The sequence below is a fragment of the Gallus gallus genome, chromosome 9 (assembly GCF_016699485.2).
Source record: "Gallus gallus isolate bGalGal1 chromosome 9, bGalGal1.mat.broiler.GRCg7b, whole genome shotgun sequence".
In the NCBI taxonomy this organism is placed as follows: Eukaryota; Metazoa; Chordata; class Aves; order Galliformes; family Phasianidae; genus Gallus; species Gallus gallus.
Genome location: NC_052540.1, coordinates 296,043 through 317,882, shown reverse-complemented (window position 1 = coordinate 317,882; position 21,840 = coordinate 296,043). Strand labels below are relative to the sequence as shown.

At 42.5% G+C, this 21,840-nt stretch overlaps 2 protein-coding genes and 1 long non-coding RNA gene across 21 annotated transcripts in view; 1 reads left to right on the top strand and 2 right to left on the bottom strand.

Moving 5' to 3' along the window:
- The window catches only part of LOC112532999, a 22,576-nt gene extending 21,826 nt beyond the window's left edge, over nt 1-750 (bottom strand). The window contains exon 1 of the long non-coding RNA XR_003076685.3: nt 431-750. This is a non-coding gene — a long non-coding RNA (uncharacterized LOC112532999). The remainder of the gene's footprint in view (nt 1-430) is intronic.
- The window catches only part of STAG1 (stromal antigen 1), a 182,312-nt gene extending 160,472 nt beyond the window's left edge, over nt 1-21,840 (top strand). For 12 of the 15 annotated variants that reach the window (XM_025153521.3, XM_015291354.4, XM_015291353.4 and 9 more), the window contains 2 exons: nt 570-650; nt 748-21,840. In XM_025153521.3, coding sequence (XP_025009289.1) covers nt 570-650; nt 748-771 — 105 coding nt within the window. In that variant the 3' untranslated portion in view covers nt 772-21,840. The remainder of the gene's footprint in view (nt 1-569; nt 651-747) is intronic. The other 3 variants (XR_005862323.2, XR_005862321.2, XR_005862322.2) reach the window with 3 other exon arrangements.
- PCCB (propionyl-CoA carboxylase beta subunit) overlaps nt 5,477-21,840 on the bottom strand; it is a 40,397-nt gene continuing 24,033 nt past the window's right edge. For 3 of the 5 annotated variants that reach the window (XM_040706003.2, XM_001231793.7, XM_046898695.1), the window contains 10 exons: nt 21,729-21,839; nt 20,372-20,480; nt 19,385-19,505; nt 15,762-15,843; nt 13,256-13,379; nt 11,938-12,045; nt 8,449-8,549; nt 7,056-7,154; nt 6,782-6,875; nt 5,477-5,726 (listed from right to left, as the gene is read on the bottom strand). In XM_040706003.2, coding sequence (XP_040561937.1) covers nt 5,605-5,726; nt 6,782-6,875; nt 7,056-7,154; nt 8,449-8,549; nt 11,938-12,045; nt 13,256-13,379; nt 15,762-15,843; nt 19,385-19,505; nt 20,372-20,480; nt 21,729-21,839 — 1,071 coding nt within the window. In that variant the 3' untranslated portion in view covers nt 5,477-5,604. The remainder of the gene's footprint in view (nt 5,727-6,781; nt 6,876-7,055; nt 7,155-8,448; nt 8,550-11,937; nt 12,046-13,255; nt 13,380-15,761; nt 15,844-19,384; nt 19,506-20,371; nt 20,481-21,728; nt 21,840) is intronic. The other 2 variants (XM_046898696.1, XM_025153526.3) reach the window with 1 other exon arrangement.

Sequence of the window (21,840 nt, the reverse complement as noted above, 5' to 3'; positions counted from 1 at the left end):
GCATCCTCCATTTCTTTCACATCAATATGATCAAAGACAAGCAGAATTTCCTATAAGCCTGCTGGCCTCAGTTCTGAAAAATGTTTTGCATTATACGCTTCGCTGGTTTCTATGGTTTTGTATTTCTCCTTTCACATCCAAATTATGAGGTTTAGTTCTCAGATTATATCATTGGAAGTACTTAAAAAAAAAAAAAGTTCTGTCCACATCAGGGTTTCATCATAAACAAAAGCATAAAGCAGACAGTTTTTATATGGTCTGACCATGTACAATGCTAATGCAAGAACACCATCAAGTCAGCAAGGGACTTAAGCAAGTCCTTAGCTATGGGCACAACCTTAAAATTACTTTAGTATAAATCTTTATCTGCTTCCTTAAATAAAATATGAATTTAAGAAGCACTCTCCTACATCAGGGCCTCGATTCATACCTGAGCTTTTACAGAAATCCACGCAAAGCTGCTTTGTAAGGCCATGGGTGAACACGTTGTACCGATCAGCTGTAGAGCCAGCAGATCCTTTGCAGGCAGTTATGGATGTGATGTTCTAACAGCCTGCCCATCTTTTCAGCCACCTTCAAGAAACCGACGAGAACGGGCTGAACTGAGGCCAGACTTCTTTGACTCCGCAGCTATCATTGAGGATGATTCAGTAAGACTTGACTTGTACTGCCTGCTGTTTATCAGAGGTTCTTTTCTTGATTACTGTTGCACTTAATTAATTACTCTCTTTTAAATCATTTCTCTAGGGATTTGGAATGCCTATGTTCTGAAGTCTGCTGAAGACATTTTACAAATTTGGAACTCTATTGTTTAGAGCTAGAGGCCTATATACTGTGATAGCTTGTATGAAAACCACATTTTTGATGTGATACGGTTTGATTTTTAACCAAATGATTAAGGTCAATCCCTTTTTGTAGTGACAGAAAGAAGAGGAACTTCTTAATGACACAAAGGAATGTTGGCCAATCCCGTCACCTCAGAAAGGCTGACCTGAAAAATCATTTGTATCCCTTGTTCTTGACTGTCCTAATACAGATTTTTTTTTTTCCTGGATGAGGGGGAAGTTTTAAATTGTCGAGACAGCTGTCAAAATAAACACTGTTCTACGTATGTTTTCTGAAAACATTGAGTGATAACAGAACTTTTTAACTTTATTTTTCTGCTGTACAATTTAAAACGGTTTTAACATATGCCTTTTTATGTTTTAAAAGCTAGCCATTTTTATTAAGCCTATGCCTATCAGCCATTGACTAGCAATGATGCTATAAGCAGGTCGTTCTGGCTACAGAAGTGTTTTTGAACACACTGGATTTGATTAACATTGTGGTACGCATATATCCTCTCATAGGCATTGAGAAGAACACTCTCATAGAAGAGGTTAGAATTCTAACGACGTGCATCTCTGCCAAAAAAATTCAGATTCTGATATGATAAACCCAGATTTTATACTCTTGAGAAGATTTATTTTTATTTATAACGGGACATAAAGTGAGAGTTGTCCATGAAGCCACTTTTCCAACAGACGCTGTGTAACATTCATTTTATATAGCACATGGGGACACAAAAACAGTAAGTTTTCTATTGGTACTTGCTCTGTGCATTTTTAGCAACTTATACCAGCAAATAAAGTATTCTCAGTAAAACACACAAATGGTTCTCAAGTAATCACTTTGCTGTTTTTACTACCTACTTCAAGCCCTGCCAACCCAAGGTACATAAACAGCAACTTTCCTATTTAAAGAAACAATAACTCAAGGGTGGGGGAAAGGAATCGCTTTAGCATCCTAGAAGCAATTTGATCTGTACCATACAGAATTCTGCTCTCCGTGCCGTAAATTCCCTTCTGCGCTATTTTTGTAAATTAATTTTGCCAGTTAGAAGTACTGTATGTGCTGCATAGAAACTTGTGCTTAGATGGTGAAGTTCTTAAGCTTACAATGGAATACAGCTACATTTTCAGTGTTAACTGTGCATATTAAGAGTAATTATTTGGAAAAAGAAAAATATGATTTTTCAAAAAAGCAAAAAACATTAAAAAAAAAAACAGCCTCAGCAAAGTCATTGTAGTAAGGGATTTTTCAGTGTCTTCAATAATTTGGAATATCATTGTGCTTGGGTTTGATGCCTCCGCCTGGTAGCTTCTTAGTTTGAACAGGCCTGCTGCCAGAGCTGCTGGCCATCCACAGCCTGCACTGAGCTGGGCATCAGCCCCAAGCATTAACCTTCCTTTCTGCATTCGAGATACAAAGCAGGCTGACCCACCTGGAGCACAGCAGTTTTTTAGAGGTGCTTTTCTTTCTTTTTAAGCAACAGCAAGTAATCATGGAACTTTTTTTTTTTAATGAGCTTATTTAAAAACAAAACAATGTAAATACCCAGTGCTTATTTGCTGGGAGGGGAAAAAACACCTAAAAAGAACAAACCAGCATTTCACACAGCTGAGGTTTGTTTTTTACATGTGCAGTTCTTAAACAGAAATGGTTGCCAAAAATGTTGGACTGGTAGATTCAGCCATTCCTCTGATGTCAGTTGGGTCACAAACCAAACAGGAGAAGTGGCTGGAGCTCCATAAAATAACATTAACTCCCTTCCTCTTCTGTCCATCCTCATGGTGCTGGGTGGGCTGGGATGGCTGCATTAAATTGTCATCACAGTAATTCTGTGAGCATAGAGGCACAACAATTGCTGCCTGGTTTGAGTCAGAGCCTCAGACAAACCTTGTGCTTCACAGTCCTCTGTGTGGAAAACTGATTCCTAATTTAACATTGTAGAATACTGTATAACAAACATTTATTATCACGGTACCTGCAATGGGTTTCCAGTTCAGTTTGCAGTCAATAGGTTTTTGTATTATGAGTGTCTCCTTGATTGGTTTTGCTAGTAATTCTGTAAATTGTACATTTACAATATGAGGTTTTTTTTTTTTCCTTTTGTACAATTTAAAACTGATGCTTCACCTTTCATTTAATAAACTATTCAAAATCATGAGTACGATGAGCACCCTCTTCACTATAACTTTGTTTTAAATACGGGTTTGGGCCATCACATCTTGTCATCCCATTAATTAGTAGCCAAACGAAGTACTGAATGGTAGTTCTCATGTAGTCCAGGCTTCAAAAACAAGTTTATTACACATATCTTAACCATTCAGCCTTAGAGGAAAGGAAAATATTGTCTGGTCTCTCTTTCCCCCTCCCCCCCCTCTTCCCCCCTTTCTCTCCCCTGTGGTGTGGTTGTGGTTGATGGTGGGGGTTTTATTGTGAGATTGCAGTAGATTTGGTAACTCATCGCACAACTTGGGAAGTCTCACTGCTCAGAAGTTCCAGTCTTTGCCACACTAAAAACTGCCACAAATTTGGAGGAAAATTTCATTCTCCTGTCATTTACACCTCAAATGATCTGGACCACATGGGAAGAAAGCAGCAATAAACATCTGGAAGTGCAGTGAAGTTTCACAGATTCACAAAATGAAATGCCTTTTGTGATGCCCAGGGCTCAGAGAAGGAGGTGCTATTTTTCTCCAACCTCTTAATGATTTCATCTCTGCAGAGCTAAAGGACACTGACTTGCCATCTGGCATGCCTCCCAAAGAAAAATCCAAGAGGAAGGGTAACAGGATCAAACAGGTGAGGAACAGGATAGGATTCAAGGTCTGAACTGCACTCTAGGTCTATACTCCTCAGACACAACCTGAGCCTCCCTCCAGCTGCCTGTAAGTCACCCTTAATGCCTGACACATCATGCTTGGCATGCTTCTAAGTTCAAGGACTTCTGTTTGTTGAAAGGATTCTTATTTTGTGCCTATTGTTTCTACAGGGGACTAGAATGCATGAGAAGCTGGAGAAGTGCGACCAGAACAGCTTTCCAGTATGTTTCCAAAGCACTGTGATGGTAGAGCAATGAAGTGCTTGGAAATGAACAGCATGTAAGAGCCACATTCTTATACTATGAGAAGAGAGGATGGAGTCTGTGTAACAACTAATGAGGTTAGGAAACTACAACAGTTGTGCTTCTTCCTCTGTAACATGACAATTGGGGTTCTCATTTAGCATCTCCTGCTGGCTTGGATCAAGCTGAGAAACTGCACATACATTGCTTTACTGACGCAGCTTTTTCCTCTAAACGTGGGACAGCCACTGTCATACCTTTGAAAATCCTCTTGGTCCTATGTGAGTAACTCTTACCGACACCTGATTACACCACTTCTTACAGCTGACTGAAGAACTCCCTTCATTACAAGGACCCCCAATGCACTCACATTTCAGCTGACCTTGCCTTAGTAGTGTGCTGTTTCCTGGAGCAGTAGGAGCAGGTACCTGCTCATTCAGTGCCTGGCTGCTGAGATACAACTATGTATGTTCAGACAGCTTAAATGCATTTCCATAATCTGAATACATCACCTCTAGTCATTACAAAGCTGGGATCATAGTTGAAACAGTCTTTCTGTGCCATCTTTTAGGTCATTTTTAGTGGCTGCTTTTTTCCCCTCCCCCCCCCCCCCCCCCCCCCCCCAGGCTCCATGGCTGAAGACACCAGACACCAACCTACCCAGGAATAGTGCCTACCAGCAAAGTTGCTCTCTTATCTCTTTCCTCCACTTCAGATGCCTGGGGAGTGGATAGAAGCAGCAGTGATCTCCAGGTACAGTAATTCTTTATCTTATAACACATTACTGCTATGTACTGAGGATACTCACAGCAGACAGGTCCATCACAGGGCTTCTTGTGCTTGGGAGGTGTTTGCAGCAGCACTAACCATGATGGTAACCATTACTCACTAGCTTTTAGGGCTGCAGTTTGCAGCTTCTAATGAGGAGAGTGAGCACAGAGGCATTGGTAGTAACACCTGTTACTTGGAAGTCAGGCAAATAATCATAGAAAAAAAAAAAAAACTGGCTGGAAGACAGGTCTGGAAGTCTTTCTTTCAACCATCAGCCAAGGGAGATTTTTTAATGTCCCACTGGAATTTTCTTTTTTTCCCCAATTTGGGCAAATTGTCTCATCCTCCAAGAGAAGCCTCCATTTATGCCACCTATACCCCCATGGCCCATACATAACATGGTAACAACCAGAGACACAGCACTGCTTCAGCCAGCATATAAAAGCTGCAACCTGGCTAAGCCTACCAGAGGAACAGAGCAGGTTAGTCAGAGATCTGCAAAGCTTGCAATGCAGCACACCAAAATCCAAGCGTAGGATTTTTCTTTCTGTGAGCTGCAGTGCAGGAGGCTGTCAGACCTGCAGGGCACAGACCCAGGGTGATACTCTAACTGCACAGAGGTCTGACATCTCAGCAGTGAGAGGTCACTACAGCTCTGCCTAACACAGCCACCTCTGCAGCCCATGGAATGAAGAATCCAAGGAGCATTCAGCCCTAAACAACCCAGACCAGTGTGCCTGCAGCAGGCACTGCAGACTGTGTCACTTATTAACCCGTAAAGAAAGGTTTATAAAGATAAACTGGTAAGATCCTACATTAAATGAGGTATGATTTATTGATAAGTATTAGCAAAATCAAGATGAAATACTACTGCAGAGTAGACTGCCAAATGACAGAAAGTATTTGCATTCAGAGGACTACCAAGGCCAGGTCCCTCCTCACACTCACAGTGGGATATTAGCGTGTTTCTTCCAGGGATTGGACTGGGTTTTACTTGCCAGCACGTCAAGGTCATGGCAGATGCGCCTGCGGGTGGCCGAAGGCTGGATGATATCATCAACAAACCCTGTAAAAACAAACCACATTAAGATTTTGCCTTTTAACCTTTTGTATCTAGGTTGTGGTTTTAATTCACAAAACTAAAATAACTCTTGGGATCAACTGTTCACAAGTTACAAATTAACTGAAGAATTTAAAATAGCCTGAAGAGAAAATATTCCTGTCAGGTGTTAAAATGAGAAACTTTTTTTTCCCCAAAAAAGTTAGCCAACCAAAAAGGTAACTCGGAGTGGGCTTTACTCACTGAATGCTTCACCTGTCAATGCGAAGTCTTAGAGATATCATCTCTTCTACTACTTAGTTTGACTTAAAGGTTCAGAATTGTTCAATAGAAGAATCCCTTAACTTTGCATGTTCACAAGTCCTTTTTTCCTGGCTCTAACAGCAGTAACAGCAAACCACAGGGAGCAATGCTGTACGTATTAGCTGTGGTGACGAGCTTGGCTAAGTCTTCCCAGCTCTGGGGCGCTATTAAGAGGATTTAAATGAAGCACAAAGCTTATTAATTGGGCAAACCAGCATAACTGGAAAGATGTAGAGCTGACTACAGAGCCTACAGAACTGCTGTCTAGAGCACAGGTAATGCTTCAAAGCTAGAGCTAAGAGTCCTTTTATGAGAGGAGCAGAAGAACACCAAGGAGCTCTGGGAAAAACCACTGAACTGAACCAGACCCTTTCTCAGGGCCACCAGTCAGCACCTAGAACCATCAAGTAGATTGCCAAAGCACCTATAATTTTAATGAACAGTATGAGCTTTGAAGTGCTTCTCATGATTGCAAAATTGAAAGTATGCCTTCAACTGCAGTTCCCACATTGTTCTAGTCTCTTCCCATTCAAAGCCATTTGGATGGGTGGTTTGTTTTTTTGGTCTAGATGTGGTTTGTTTTTTTGGTCCAGATGTGGTTTTCCTTTTCATGAACAAGTTACGGTGACTTTTCTGGCTTAGACACAAATTTCTTGGCTGAATAACTTACACAGAATGTGTACTAAATGCTTAAAAATTAACTAACTACATGCAATGAAAACTCAAAACAAGGGACACAATACATGCAATAATAATACCTCTCATAGCTGCCGGAAAGGGATTTGCAAATTTATCCACATATTCTGCCTCTGCATCTGTCTCTTTTCCTCTGAAAATGATCTGCACAGCACCCTGGGAAGATAAAGTCCGCAGGTATTCAACCCATACAGGGGAGAGATGTCTGCTTTACCACTCCCCACACACTGCATGGGCTTCAGCAAAAGTCTCGTCTTCATCTCACTAAGCAGCCTCTGTGCCAGTGAGCAGTGATGGCTGCTGCACACCAGTGAGAGTCAGCCTACATTTATTTACCTTTGCCCCCATCACTGCCACCTCTGCAGTCGGCCAGGCATAGTTTGCATCTCCTCTTAAATGCTTCGAGCTCATCACATCATAGGCACCACCATAGGCCTGGAACAAAACCCCAGGGATTCATTAGTGTGAAGTGACCTCACCACAGCAATATTTACTTTCCTCCTGCAACTTCTACTGTTCCAACAACAAGCAAGCAGAGCTACATTTTTACCTGTAAGAGAGCATATAGGGCCTACTGGTGGCTGTTACTTGGTCCATCAACACGCTAGTATTAGACACTGAGTGTATGCAAACACATTCAAGACATTCCCACTCATAAAAACAATGAAGAATTGTAAAAACTTGCCTGCAGCCATCTCCTAAGACTAGGCTTCGCAAACTTGAAACCACATAAAAGCAGGAAGGGAGCTGTTGGAATATAAAAACCCTCCTGAAGGCAGAAAAGAGGAGTCGTGCCTGTCTGCAACACCAGACCTCACCCTGCACATGCATTCAAATAAACAAGCTAGCATGCTTCTGGGAGCTCCTGGCCAGGGGATGCAGCACTCAGATTCTGTAGTGCTCCATTGTGGGCCTGAAAATGGTTCAGACAGCAATGGTAAACAAATACTGCAGAACTGCAGAGCAAGCTGCAGCCAAGTGTTTCAGGGCACTACTTAAAATGACAGCAAGGATGCAAGCCTGGGGAGAATGGCAATATTCAGAAGAAACAGGTGTGGCAAAGGAAGAGAAACCTGAGAAGCTCTTTTAGTTTTATTGTTGTCAAAAGCCTATCACAAATGAAACAACCAACCACCAAACAACAAAAACACAGAACAGGAGGGACAGACCAGGAAAGGAGAAAGCAGAGGGATGTTTAGCTAAGCCTTAGGAACTTAGAGAAGCATGGTTTCATGTACCTTACAGAAAAAGAGAAAAGGAAACAAAGGAGGATATATGAAAAGCACATGGAATGAGGAAAAGCACAGAAGCATTAAACCTGCAAAGCAAACAGAAAAGAGACACAGTCAGCACTGCTTCTGGAACTGGAGTCTGAAGTTCCAAGAACAGAGAAGATCACAAAGATGGCCTCTTGCAGAGGGATGACACAAACAGGTGACAGAGGACAAATACTTGACTGAAGGCTTTCTAGGGAGAAAGCAAAGAGCAGAAACATGGATGTGGAGGAGCACAGAGACAAAATGAACTGTGAAAATATTCTGAGAACAGAAGAAATGGTCACTTGTAAATTGGCATGAAGAGGTGTTACCAAATGGGTCGAATCAAGATGTGACCACTACAGAAGGCAGAAGTGAGGCAGACATAAGAAGCTTCATGTAAACAGAACTGCTATTAGTGAAAACAGGAACTCATTTTATAAAATAACACCACAGAATTAATACCAACTTACTTTTCTGGTGATGACAGTAATTTTAGGCACAGTTGCTTCTGCAAAGGCAAACAGTAGTTTTGCACCGTGCCGTATGATCCCTCCATACTCCTGAGCTGTACCTGCAAGTGACAGAATATTTGTCACTCTAGAAAGTTCAAAAAACTTCATGTGCAATTGGGCAAGTGTCTTCATTTTGTCATTACCAGGAGCACACTAACAACCACCAGAGCCTTGTTAATAGCAGGAGAAGGTAATAGCCCATGTGATGTTCTCCACTAGATACTGAACAACTCAATGAAAAATACCTTGCCAAAAGCAGCATGGAGTCTGAGCGTAAGGTCACAGAAATGCAACGCTCACCAGATGGTTTCTTCATAGGAACAAAATAATATTCCATAATTTTCAGTACTCCAAATGTGATTAGCAGAGAAACAAGCAACCCAGATTCACTTCCAAAACCTTTTCTTCTAGTGCATAAGGAAAGGCAGCTTGGCTACCACACACCAAAGACCCATGCCTCCTTCAAGCAAGCCCTGAACCACAACCCTTAAAGGACAGAGCATCAAGGCTTCTATAAGGAATCTCAGAGCCGGTAATTCTGGAGACTGATTGTACACAGCAAATAGGAATACAAGACATCTGTTTTACAGGATGTTCTACAAAGTTCTGTCCCAGACACAGGCCTAGGATCATGACTTCTCTGAAGATCCTATGAGAGTATTCAGCAGCTGTAAATCTTTCTTGAGCTCCAGCAAATCATTACCTTAAAAAATAAAAATTAATAAAAAATTAACACATGCTGTCTTGGACTTTTTTTGGTGTAAGAAACATACCAAATCACACCCAAAATTTATGTTAATGCAGTAACAAGGCTCAAATTTCCACCTGTGAGAGCCATGGCAGATGGAAAGGCTTGGTAATGGTTTTTATATTTGCCTATGCTACTGAACTCACATAAGGAAGGGGTCAAACCAAAAGTCTAACAAGATGAAGCAGCAAGAGTGCTCAAGATTCCAAAACAAAAAACCATAATGGGCAAAACCCGAGATAATTAGATGCAGAAATGAGAACAGGTAAATCAGCATCAAAACTTTGATTCAGTCGGACCTTTAAGGATAACTTAAAACAACTTCTTGGGCTGCACCTGACCTCAGCTTTTGGAGCACTCACCGAACCTTTCCCGTCTCAGTCTCAAGACCTCGATGTCCTCCTTGTCAAGAGCAACCCTGACCTTCTGAAGGTCTGCAGTGACCGTTTTCACTTTTGATGGCACAGTGTTCAGAAGACCCTGATCTAAGCTCTAACAGCCCCAGCTCTGACAGCTGTTGAGGGAAAGTGACCAGAGGAACTGATAAAAGTAACTCTGGAAATGCCTTTTACAGATTCAGAAGAAACCAAGGACAAGCTCTGCATACATAGGAAGGAGGACAGCTAATTCATCACCAGAAGACTAACAGCCAGAGGACGGGTGGCATTGCTCTGCCTTCTGTGCCCACACACCTGCACAGAAGGGCTCTGCCTCAGTATTCCTATTTGTCTGTCACAGTGGGGAAAAATGTCCCAGGTGCCACAGTATGGCATGCGTACTGGATGAGACATGCTCAAGGACCAGCACTTGGAAATGGCAACCACATGCATATCATTTCTAGCAATTCAGAATTTCAGACCCCTGTGCATGTAACTCTGCAATTACTGTTCAACAGTTCATCCATCTTCTTACAGAAAATTCTTCTCAATTAAAGCTTTTATTGAATTTTATTATATATGTGCTTTTAAGTTAAAATTTGTTTTGTGAGATTTTTTAAAAACTTGGTAGCTTGATTTCAAGTGTAATTTGATTGCCTAATACTGCTTGCCTACACTCACAAATGTCCCTTCTTAACTGCAGTTTCATTTTGGATTCCTATATTTCCCTGCAGACCATTGGATACGTCAAGCCTGCAAACACTTCCCAGCAGCAGACATCAGAACAAGGAGGTCTTATTGCAGGAAGCAGCCTGAACACAGCTGAGATCCTCAGCCTACACCCAGGAGGTGGCAAGCACAGATCCTGCAACCCAGGCAGTACTTCACTCACTCTGAAAGCAGAGCAGCCAGTCACTTCAAGTGCTTTGAGTATAACCTCAATTCAGCTGTTATTGGAACCATTTACACTGTGAGTTATATGAACTCTGGACATCAATCTGGTCTCAAACTTCTTCTGTGTTTTTATACTTAAATGCTATCTGCACACACTGCCTAAATTGTTTTGTACACCTCAATGAAGATTACCTTACCCTACTGAACAGAGAAGTAGTGACCACCACACTCAGAATGCATTACTTGAATTGATATTTCTAATGGCTATGTATTAATCTTTCCAAACTCTGTGAATATAACAGTTCATAATCAGTGTAAAGTCTCAACTCTTCCTTCTTCAGCTCTATTTTTGTCTTCCCTTTATCTGCTTCTAAGACAACATTCTATTACACCACATTAAGTTAATATTTCTAATAATTGGTGACATGGCAATAGCTGTGTTCTTGGATTGTATCTGTCCACACTGCAGCCTCTGAAGTTCCAAGGAGAACCAAGCGGCTCTGTGATCCAAACAAGAGGAGAGCATGTCAACAGCAGGAGAGTAAGGAAAGTGGTCAAGAAGGAATAGAAGGTTCCCTTAACACCTTCTCTATTGCCTCACTGATAAAATACGTAACATGTAAGGTAAGAAACAGAACATTGACTAATGGCATTCTGATGTTTTGATGTCCAGTAGAGGTCCCAAGGTAAGCCTGAACAGTTTTTATACTAGTGTTAACCTCATATTCTATTGTATCAGACTTTCTATTCCTCACATAGGCTGTTTTTTAGTTTTCATTTTAAGATTAACTGCTCATGTAACTAATGCTGAGGAAAGTCCAATCTCAAACCCTTTAACTCATGGATGTTCTTATCTGAACAATGCTTGGAGCATGAAAGAACCTGAGCTTTCAAAGTAGAGTCTCATTATAGTAAAGGAGAAAAAAGTTACTTCCTTATTGTTTATGACAAGGACATCTCCAGAGAACGCAGGGTTTGTTTTAGTCCTGGACAGGACACAATCACCCACTGTGCAATGGAGCTGTAATCCCAAATAGCAGGGCACAGCTTTTAGGGGCTGATGGCTTCCTACCCACACCCGGCCCTGGCCAGCTACACTCATCCCAGTGCCTCCAGCCTGACCTCAGCACCACTGTGCTGCAAGTTGGCCTCTCCTCAGCAAAGCCCAGCAGAGCTCTGTCAGAGCATGCAGAAACAACAGTATTGCCTTATTTAGGCACTCATTTCTCTGGAACATAATCTGCATATTTCAATACCTTATTGTGACGACTGCTGTACTTACCGAGTAACATTTCAAAGACTGGTTTACTTAAGCTTTGGTACAGTAAACAGCTCTTCTTACAGAATTGTTACAATCAGTTTTAGCACCACCACCTCCTCCTGCTCCCCCTACCCTGCAACCAATAGGAATACAAGGACACAGCATACCTGGCAAAAACCCAGGAACATCCACAAAAGTAATGAGAGGGATGTTGAATGCGTCACAGAAGCGAACAAAGCGGGCTCCCTTGATAGAAGAATTTATGTCTAAGCACCCTGGAGATAAGAAAACAGAGTAAGGTGTTAATGACATGCTATACGCAGCAATTCAAGGCAGCATCAAAGTCACGCTGTATTTAAGCTGCGCTGTCTTCTCAAAAAGAAAGCAAAATGAAAAATCCTGCCTGCAGTAACACGGAGATAATCATCAAGGTGTGCTGTCTGAGCACTGAGCTGACCACCAGCTGCAGTCACCTGGCACTCATTCATCCTTCTGAAACACAGCACGCAATTTCCACCTCTTCCCGCAGTGACCGCTGTGCACAGACAGCTCCTATGCCAAAGAGAGTCACAGTTCAAATCAAATCCTTGTAAATTAGATTATTTTTCTGTCATTTTCTCTTTAATTATTTTTTCCCCAGTCAGTCATATTGGAACAATGCAGTTCCCCATTAAAAAACAGAAAGACACTCATGCATTTGGAAAGACTGGCATTTTGGGGAAAAGTTGCAAAGTGCTTCTGTTCTGTGTCACTGACATCTGGAATTACATTTGCTGTTATATTAAACCTAGGCAGGATGCCCATAAGGACACCTCAAACACTGACTATCTTCAAATTGAGAATACCATCTGAAGACTAATCTTAAAGCCCAGTGACTGTTGGGTACTGTGGTAGCCAAGGCACCCGCTGGTCAGCATGAGTCTCCTCAGAAGTTATCCAGCTGTTAAGAGAAAGCAAAATCCCTTCTGCAGTTCAAAAAAGGTGCTCTAAGCTATAAGTGTTTGTATCTTCGTGTCTGAATTGTGTGAGCTCCACACACTCATATGCATGTCTGCATGCTTTGCATTTTCAGAAGAGCTGCACTGTAGAACAGACTGGGGCATTCTAATGCTGTGGAAGTAAGCATGCAGGCTCCAGATTCTGCTTAATCAGTTAATAATCAGCTGCTGCCAGACCAGTGGTGGCCTTCTCTTGTGCTAGATACAGCAGCCCTTCGGTTATAGCAAGACCATCATGTTGATAAAGAAATGAACCTTTTTTTTTTGGTGTGTCTTCTTGCAACAATGCAACAGGCAAGTCACACAACTGCAGGACAGTGAGATTTCAGACAAAAAAGGCATTAGGAAAGCAGCATGAAGTAGTGGCAGGCCACACAAACCATGCACAGATCATCTGGCAGCCAGCCAGCCTTACACAGAGGGCAACAAGCAAACAAAACCAAACCAAGAGGAAGCAGTGCATCAGAAGCACACAGCTGTCCCTGACCTGATGCTACTTTGGGTTGGTTGCCCACTATGCCAACTGTTCTTCCGTTCATCCTGGCAAACCCCACAACGATGTTTCTGGCATAGGATGGCATGATCTCGAAGAACTCCCTTTCGTCAATGATCTGTAAGGAGGACAGGTTGGCAGAGCCCTCAGAATGATGTCTGCATGTGTATTTATATACACAGACTGTTAGTATGAGAAATGTTAACTTTTCAGAACTTGCAGAATAAAATAAAAAGGAAAAAATCTGACTGTCTTTGCATTTACTATCACTAGCACTGCATTTACTACCAGAATGGCCAATTAAGCATCCCAGCAGAGAAAAATCTTTGTGGTATTTCGTCTGTAGTAAACCTGTTCTCGTAACTTACCACAGATATCCCAGTCAGATGCTAACCATTTTTACCCTCAGCACACCACTGGCAGACTGCACTTTAAGACACAGCTTCCAGCAACAAAAGGCAAATCATACTCCTTGGAACTTGGGGACTTTTCATTATCTGTTTAATTCATACTTTGCTTCTTCACAAATCCAGAGCATTTTCTTATGAGGGCCTAACTTATCACACTCTGCTGCAGATGACAACCTCTGTACCGACCAGAAGCATTGCTTGTGTACAACAAAGGGGAATGGGGAAGCACTGCTCTGCACAGCAGGAGGACACTGTGCCAGAAAGATCTCACTGCAAATACAAGCCCTTCCCTGAGCTTGAAGTCCCCACGCGTGCTCTGCAAAGTGACATCCACCGGTACAGAAAGCAGTATCAATATTCACGTTCAAAGAAGATGATAATTCCAGATGGAGCAGTAGCGACACCTACACATGGCTGCATTTCTGCTCTTCTGCTGTGTTCTATCCTAATGCCTTCTTTTCAGTCCTTGATGGCAACTTCTCCCATACACACCACAGTCTGCCGGTCCCTTCCAATGGATGGAAAATTTCAATTATTCACTAAAGTAGTTTTATTTCCTTCCTTAATACTTCCTAAAGTCTGTGGGTGTGGTTTTTTTTTCTAATTCAATTCAGAATGTTTAAACCCCACTTTCTGACACAGAACAGAAAGCAGTGACATTCAGAAGGGAGGAACCTGCAGATTAAAAACCTAATCTGAGCTTTTCTTAATCCACCGATATGGATCTGAATGCAGCCAGTTGCACACTAAAAAGTTTTGGCTGAACATGTGTGTGGGGAGAGACAGTCAGATAAAACAACAAAAGGGAAGAATCTGGAAGGATGCCATGAGCACAGCTGAACTCCCCCCAGCCACCATTTGTATTCACTGCCTATGAGGCTGCTCTTCCCAGGTCCATCATCCACCACAGGACCCCGGACCAACCCAGGAACCTGAATATTCACAACTGGGACCCCCAGGTGCTCTGCAGGGGCTGTAACAGTTACACATAACAGAACAGGGTTTTTTTTTGTTTGTTTGTTTGATTTTTGGGGCTGTTTTTGTTTTGTTTTTTTACAACCCTGTTCTCTGCACAAGTGATTACAATGTATTAAGTCTTTACACCTGACAAAATTACCAACACTGCCTATGCTGCTTTAATAAAATTTCCTTAGATTTATACAGTAATTCTCTCATCTGTACAGCTGTGCATGCAGCTTGATAATATTGATCCTGAAGACAAGCACTAAGACCCTTTTGCTAACATCTTGACGCTAGACTGAACATGAGCCAGCAGTGTGCTCAGGTGGCCAAGAAGGCCAACGGCATCCTGGCTTGTATCAGAAATAGTGTGGCCAGCAGGAACAGGGAAGTAATTTTCCCCCTGTACTGAGCACTGGTGAGGCCGCACCTCGAGTACTGTGTCCAGTTTTGGGCCCCTCACTGTAAGAAAGACATCGAGGCCCTGGAGCATGTCCAGAGGAGGGCAACAAAGCTGGTGAGGGCTCTGGAGCACAGGCCTTATGAAGAGCGGCTGAAGGAGCTGGGATTGTTCAGTCTGGAGAAGAGGAGGCTCGGGGGAGACCTTATTGCTCTCTCTAATGACTTGAAGGGAGGTTGCAGTGAGCTGGGGGTCAGCCTCTTCTCTCGGGTGACTAGTGATAGGACTAGAGGGAATGGCTTCAAGCTGCACCAGGGAAGATTCAGGCTGGACGTTAGGAAATACTACTTCTCTGAAAGGGTGGTCAGGCACTAGAATGGGCTGCCCAGAGAGGTGGTGGAGTCACTGAGCCTGGTGGTGTTCAAAGAGCGTTTGGATGTTGTGTTAAGGGACGTGGTTTAGTGAGAACCATTGGTGAAGGGCAAATGGTTGGACTGGATGATTCTGTGGGTCTTTTCCAACCTTAGCGATTCTGTGATCTTACTTCTGCCATTGTTGCTGCCCCTTCATGCATGGCTGCTAAACAGGGGAAAAAACAGTAACCTGCAAAGACTGAAAAACAGATCTGAAATGGCACCATGTTGGTTCCTTTCCATTATTAACAACTATATACACGTGGAATACAACATGTTCACATTCTTCTCAGCAGGACTCAGACTGGCAGACTTACGGCGTGTATGATATCCAGCATATCGTAGGCTTTAGTGGATTCAACAGGGACAATGGTGTCCAGCTCAGGAACCAAACGGTCACTGCAAAACAAATCCAAGCAATAATATTTACAGATCAGATGAACACCAAGACCAAAAACAGTGCCAGTGCCATCTCTCTGAAACATCATGGGAACTGCTACCCAAACATGGGGAAAAAAAACAGTCCTCTTTGCAGCAGTCAGTTGTGCTTTGGGCCACTGAGGGCTCACCCATGGAGCTGCTGCTCTGAGCTCCTCCTGGAGGAGGAAAGCCTGATCCATCTCTTGATAAAAGAGACATCTCTTTTAGAGATGTATTTTTGTCTATGAAATCATCACCTGGAAACACTGCTCCTCCTCTGGCTGAAGGGGCCCATGACACAGGGGCTCCAGAAGAGCACTGGGGACAACCCAAATTCTCCAGTGCTGGAGCACAGCTCAGCGATGGGGAAATTATTTGGTAGAGTCAGTGCCAAGCACAGTGCAGAAGCAAAACTGTCTACCACTGCAGTCCTTACAGATGGGTGACGTGGCCTCCCCAGTGGCAGAGCAAGGTTTCTTATCATTCTTGTCACATTTACAACTCTGATGCTGCCTCTGCCCATGCTGTATGATTGTGATCTGAATAAACCACCGGAAACCTCTCCATACTTCCATACTTCTCTCTCCTACCACCAAACAGGTAGAGACTTGTGGGAGGGCAGAACATCCATTCACAGCTTCTTCAGTTTAAACACTGGGTTTAAAGAAATCTTACCACTGCTCTGTGTATCTCAGCATCTCTGCACTTCAAGAGCTTGACATTTAACACCCTGTTAGCAGCTGGCACTGTCAGTTACCAGTCTTCAACAGTTTCATTAATGACTTAAAGCTGTTGGCATTCATGGGGTCTTTGGACTCATTCACAGTCCCAAGGTGTGGGGGGCTGTGTGCATGTCAGTTGCTACTAGTCACAACTGCACTTTTCTACGTTTTAACAATGCCGTGGTTTAGTATCTTTAAAACAGTACAACATAAGACCCTAGAAGTTCAATTTAAAACTGGAAATACGATCTGCAGTTCGTCAGTATCAGGCAAAGAGTAGGAACGTCAGCCCCACTGCTGCATCTGCACTCCTGCCGTGGACCAAACAGACACACCTCCCTGCTGAGAGAGCTACAACAGCACCTCCAGTGTATTCCCACAATTAAGAGAACTGCAGGCAAATATATTCATCAAATGATATAATTAAATATTAATCTGGTTAGAGCAATCAACGTTAAGTTACAGTGGATTCAGAAACTTTTACTTTCCCATAAAGTAGCTATGAACGTTCTTTAAAATCTGCCTGTTACCTACAGTTTGTATTCTCAGATATCCCAAAGGATAAGGAAAATGGAAAAATGAAAGTATTGCTCCCATAAATTCACAGAGCTATAAGGCAGAGATGGAAATCATAACGACATTAAAATGAACAACCACTGGCAAACAAAGACATTACCCAGAATATCTCAGGGAAAAAAAAAATCTCAAACTGTCAGAGATAAAGGACATCTGGAGCTTGCCAGTGGAGCCCCTGGACTCATGAGGCTGAGAGATCTCATTTATCTGTTTGAAATCCCATTTATCTGAAAGGATTTGTTTGCTCATCATCAAAGCAGTTATCTGAAGCCTGCGACAGCCCAAGAAACTCCCACCCAGGTCAACACTGGTTTCTGTTAGATGCAAAAGGGGATCTGTGTGAGTGAGGTTCCCAGGAAGGGCTCCATGCTTCATCCTGAACATGTGCACATTCTTCAGGCTTCAGGGGGAACAGAACTTGTTCAGAGTCAAAACCAAAAATAAATCACATCACACAAATGAGATGTACCAGACACTCCTCAAAGGCAGAGGAACCCTCTAATTTTTTATAGAATTAAAAAAAAAACACCAAAAGAAACAGCTGTAGCCAACAGGGGTTTCAGCTACCAAACCTGACGTCATCAGCACCACAAAGAACCTATTTGCAGAGAAGGAAAAAACCAACACAATTGGACTTAGCAATGAAGGTGAAAGGATGTAATGTTTCATTTACATCAGTGGCAATTTCTCCTGGCAGGAAAATGGTCCAGTGAGAAAGAACTGAGAGGAGTGGGCTGTGACTGCAGCAGCAGTAAGAACCAACCCATCAAGGCAAAAAGAGTCCACTCAGATGTCAGTACATGCAGATGAAGCATCACCAATATTAAGTATTAGGACCATACAGTTTGATAAATACTGGAGATATCACTATACACACAGGTAAATTTATCTTCACACACAGAAAGACAACTAAATTGAAGTTCTTAACACAAATTATTGAGCATTTACTATGCTATGATCCTCTACAAGTGTATCTGGCACTGCATAAAACATTGTCTCCCATAACACAGAACTATGGAGTCTCCCACACATTAGCAGCCATGGGATAATCAACAGCTTCTCACAGATAAATCAACTGCCCATTGTAAGATACACTGATTACAAAACAGACTGTTGTTTCTATAAATGAAATTAAAATATCAGACTATGTCAGTACAACATACTGAATGCTTAGAAAGAAAGTGCCCACCTCAGCAATGGTGCCCCATGTTCACCCAGCAATACCACAGATTCGGTCTGGTTTATCACTATAAGAACAGTCTTCTAGCTTAGCAAACATACAAGATCAACATCACAGGAAATGTTAGGACAAGTAACTAATCAACTTGTCTGACCATCCTCTTCACAGCAGTTGGCACACTTATTTCTCTTAACAGAAAAGAACGTATTTAATTTACCAGAGGTGATTCGTAACACTGATATGAAAAAAACTGCTTCAAAGTCGTTACAAGACAGTGAAGCATACAGAGAGGATAACCTTCCCAACACCCATGTTAGAATCTTCAAGTGTGCAAGAAACCACAAGTCATAAGTCATATGCATCTGCAGAACAGAAAGGACAAACAAAGACAGGAGCAGGTGCCATACAGGAGAGGGTGGTGACCTTTTAGGGGATGCAAACAGGAAGGGCTGAGCTAAGGCTGCAGCGGGATCTGTGGTTAAACAGCTTTTATTCCACTGACATTCTGTCTGTCCTGCTACTAGCAAGGCTGTCTATTGAACCAGTGCCGTACTGACTCCCAGGCTGTCCCTCCATCTCTTGGCATTTTTTGCCATTTTTCTGTTTTCCAGTCTTGAAGTGATAAGGCTTTCCTTTGTTGTCAGCTACATAACAAGCCTTCCAGGCAGCTACCTAATGCCTCCCGTACCTCATCATTCCATCCCAACCTCTACATTTGGTGACCAAAGCTTACCCAATAGACATCACATAGCAGGGCAGCATCTCCCCATTGCACCTTACTGTGCTATCTTCTGCCTCACTGTGCTTGTCTGAAGAGCTGTGAACTGGACAGAGATTACTTCCCCCATATCCTGTACACAGCATAACATTACTTTATGAAAATTAAACTTAACAGTGAGCACGTATGTTACGCATACACACATATCTAAACACTCCCCACACAGTGTAACAGAATTATCAGAACACATTTATGACTGTTGAGCCAGAGAAGCCATGAAATCCAGCAGTCAGAAAACAGAGAGCTCAGCCAGCCTCCTCTTACCTGGGATCATAGCACTCACAGACTGGAGCCGGGTCACGGTTGCTAAGAGGTAAATAGTTAAAGAACTCTCGGAGGTTAAGTAAGGCATCTACATCATTCTCAAAGGCCCTGTGCGCCACTCCTGGAAAGAAGTAGTTACTGAAATTACTTTGCAATGTTTCAAGTATGTATTCATAAAGACAAGGAAGGAAGAGCAGGATGCTTTAAACTTAAGCTATTAACCATCAGGAATTTTAAGCAACCAGATCTGACCAGTTAAAAATACCTAGAAAATGTGTGGCTGTGTCAGTCTTCTTCCAGAAGAGCTCTGGATTCTTGATTTTATATTGTTTTAAATGTTATCTGGTTTATCAGCTGTCACAGACCTAGCTGGATCTCAGCCTTCTACAATGCAACCCAGAGCTCAAGCTTTACACTGTGTGTTCTCTCACAAGGGCTGGATCTGAGGGAAGGGTGCACACACACATTTCTTTGGTTCACATCAGTCCAGTTCACACAGTTTGAAATCCCACAGCCACTTAGAGCCTCAAGAAGATCAATGAGTCACCAAGTCTCCCCAGAGGAAAAAGAAATGCAAGGCCAAATGGAAAGACATTCCTAGGCAAACAAGGGACTGCTAAGAATCCTTCAACCCATGCACATTTCCGGGGAAAAACAACACAAAAACCACCATCCCAAACCTTCCTTGTGAGCTCTGCCCTCCTACAGCCTTTCCACTTCCATATTCTTTTGTGGATTTACTGCTTTCTCCTCAAAAATCCCCAAACTCTGCCACACTCCCACTTTTCCTACTTCATCTTCCACCACTAAGAGGGATTGGTATGACCTCTGCACACAGCAAGATCCTGTGCTTCAGCATTTTCATCCCTTCGCCTCAGGTGAGAGCCATGACCACAAAAATCAGCATGAGGTTCACAGCAGCTATAACAGCCACATCGCTTATGTTCAAGAAAATCAGAGCATCAAGTAAAACATCCCAGCTCTCACCAGACAGAGCCGTGTGTGTCTTCGCTCCCCCGAGCTGCTCCTGTGTGACATCTTCATTGGTAACAGACTTAACTACATCTGGGCCAGTGATGAACAGATAGGATGTATCCTAGGGGAGAGAATAAGGCAAAACCAGCGTGTAAATGCCAGAGCCAAGCTGCAAAAGCACCTAAGGAAAAGTTGTTGTCCTGAGAGACTTTCCTCAAAATAAGAAAACTGTTCAACATTGGAAAGAATTTCCTAAAAAATCTGATACATTATACTAAAATCCACAGAAAATACACTTACTTACAGGTTACTTTGGAAATTTATTCTTTCCTTTCCATGAAGAATAAACTGAATTCAATTATTTAACCCAGTCTCAGCCTGGAGGTGTATTTTGCAGTTTCTGCACGTCTTTTATTTTCAATTTCTGTACCAATCTCTATAGACATTGATAGCTTGTGCAGAAAAACAACCCAAGACAAAAATGGTGAGGTAAAGACAACAGTGCAGCTATTAGGACAAAAAGGAAAGAACCGTTAGTGCTAAGAGACACCCAAAGGAAGATGGATGGAAGGACTTTTTTTGCTGAGTACCCACAGAATTTAGAATAACTGGAACACAGAATGACTCTACGATTCTAAATGTAAAGTGAATACCAAAGAATAATTCTGGGTCTACCAGTTAAAGGGTGAAATGTTTGTCCTGCCCCACCAACGTACACTGATTTCAGACGTTAAAAAACTCATTAACAAGAATCCTTCTGAAGCTCTTAACAGACATGACCAACTCTTTTTCTACAAACCACCCAAGACAGCCTTTCTCAACATCCCCTGTCTGTGCCTTGAGCAGTAACCACCACAACCCACCTGCAATCCATTCCTGCCAGGAGCACAACCAACCACAAGGAGTTTATAAAATGAAGGCATGCCACGTTTCCAAAGCCAGGTCATAGACTTGTCATACTGCCTGATCCTATGAAATTTGTTACCTTGGCATTCCATCCAGTTTGAAAATATATTAAGCACTTCTGTATCAAATGCTTCAGACCTACTTTATTTAAAATTGAAGCTTAAACAAAACAATGCAGCTTTTCTTTATAGAAATAACCCTGAACAAAAGCCCTTTTTAACAAAAATTAATAATCTCTTCATCTATCCAACGTGCAAAACAATGGCACAGGACTATTTCAGTGCTGCCATCCATGACATTAATAGTTGGTAATGTTACAATGGTATTAATGATATCCCGCAGCAGTTTTTAGGCCCTTACTGTTGTGAATAAGGAGCCCATCTCCATACAAAGCCTGACACAGGGTCTGACTGTGACTGACCCCCCGTTACCAGCAGCAAGACAGGATCTGCTCCACCTTTACCTTCACCATGAACGTGAAGTCAGTTAAAGCAGGCGAATACACGGCTCCACCAGCACAGGGCCCCATGATGAGTGAGATCTGAGGCACCAGCCCAGAACACAGAACATTTCTC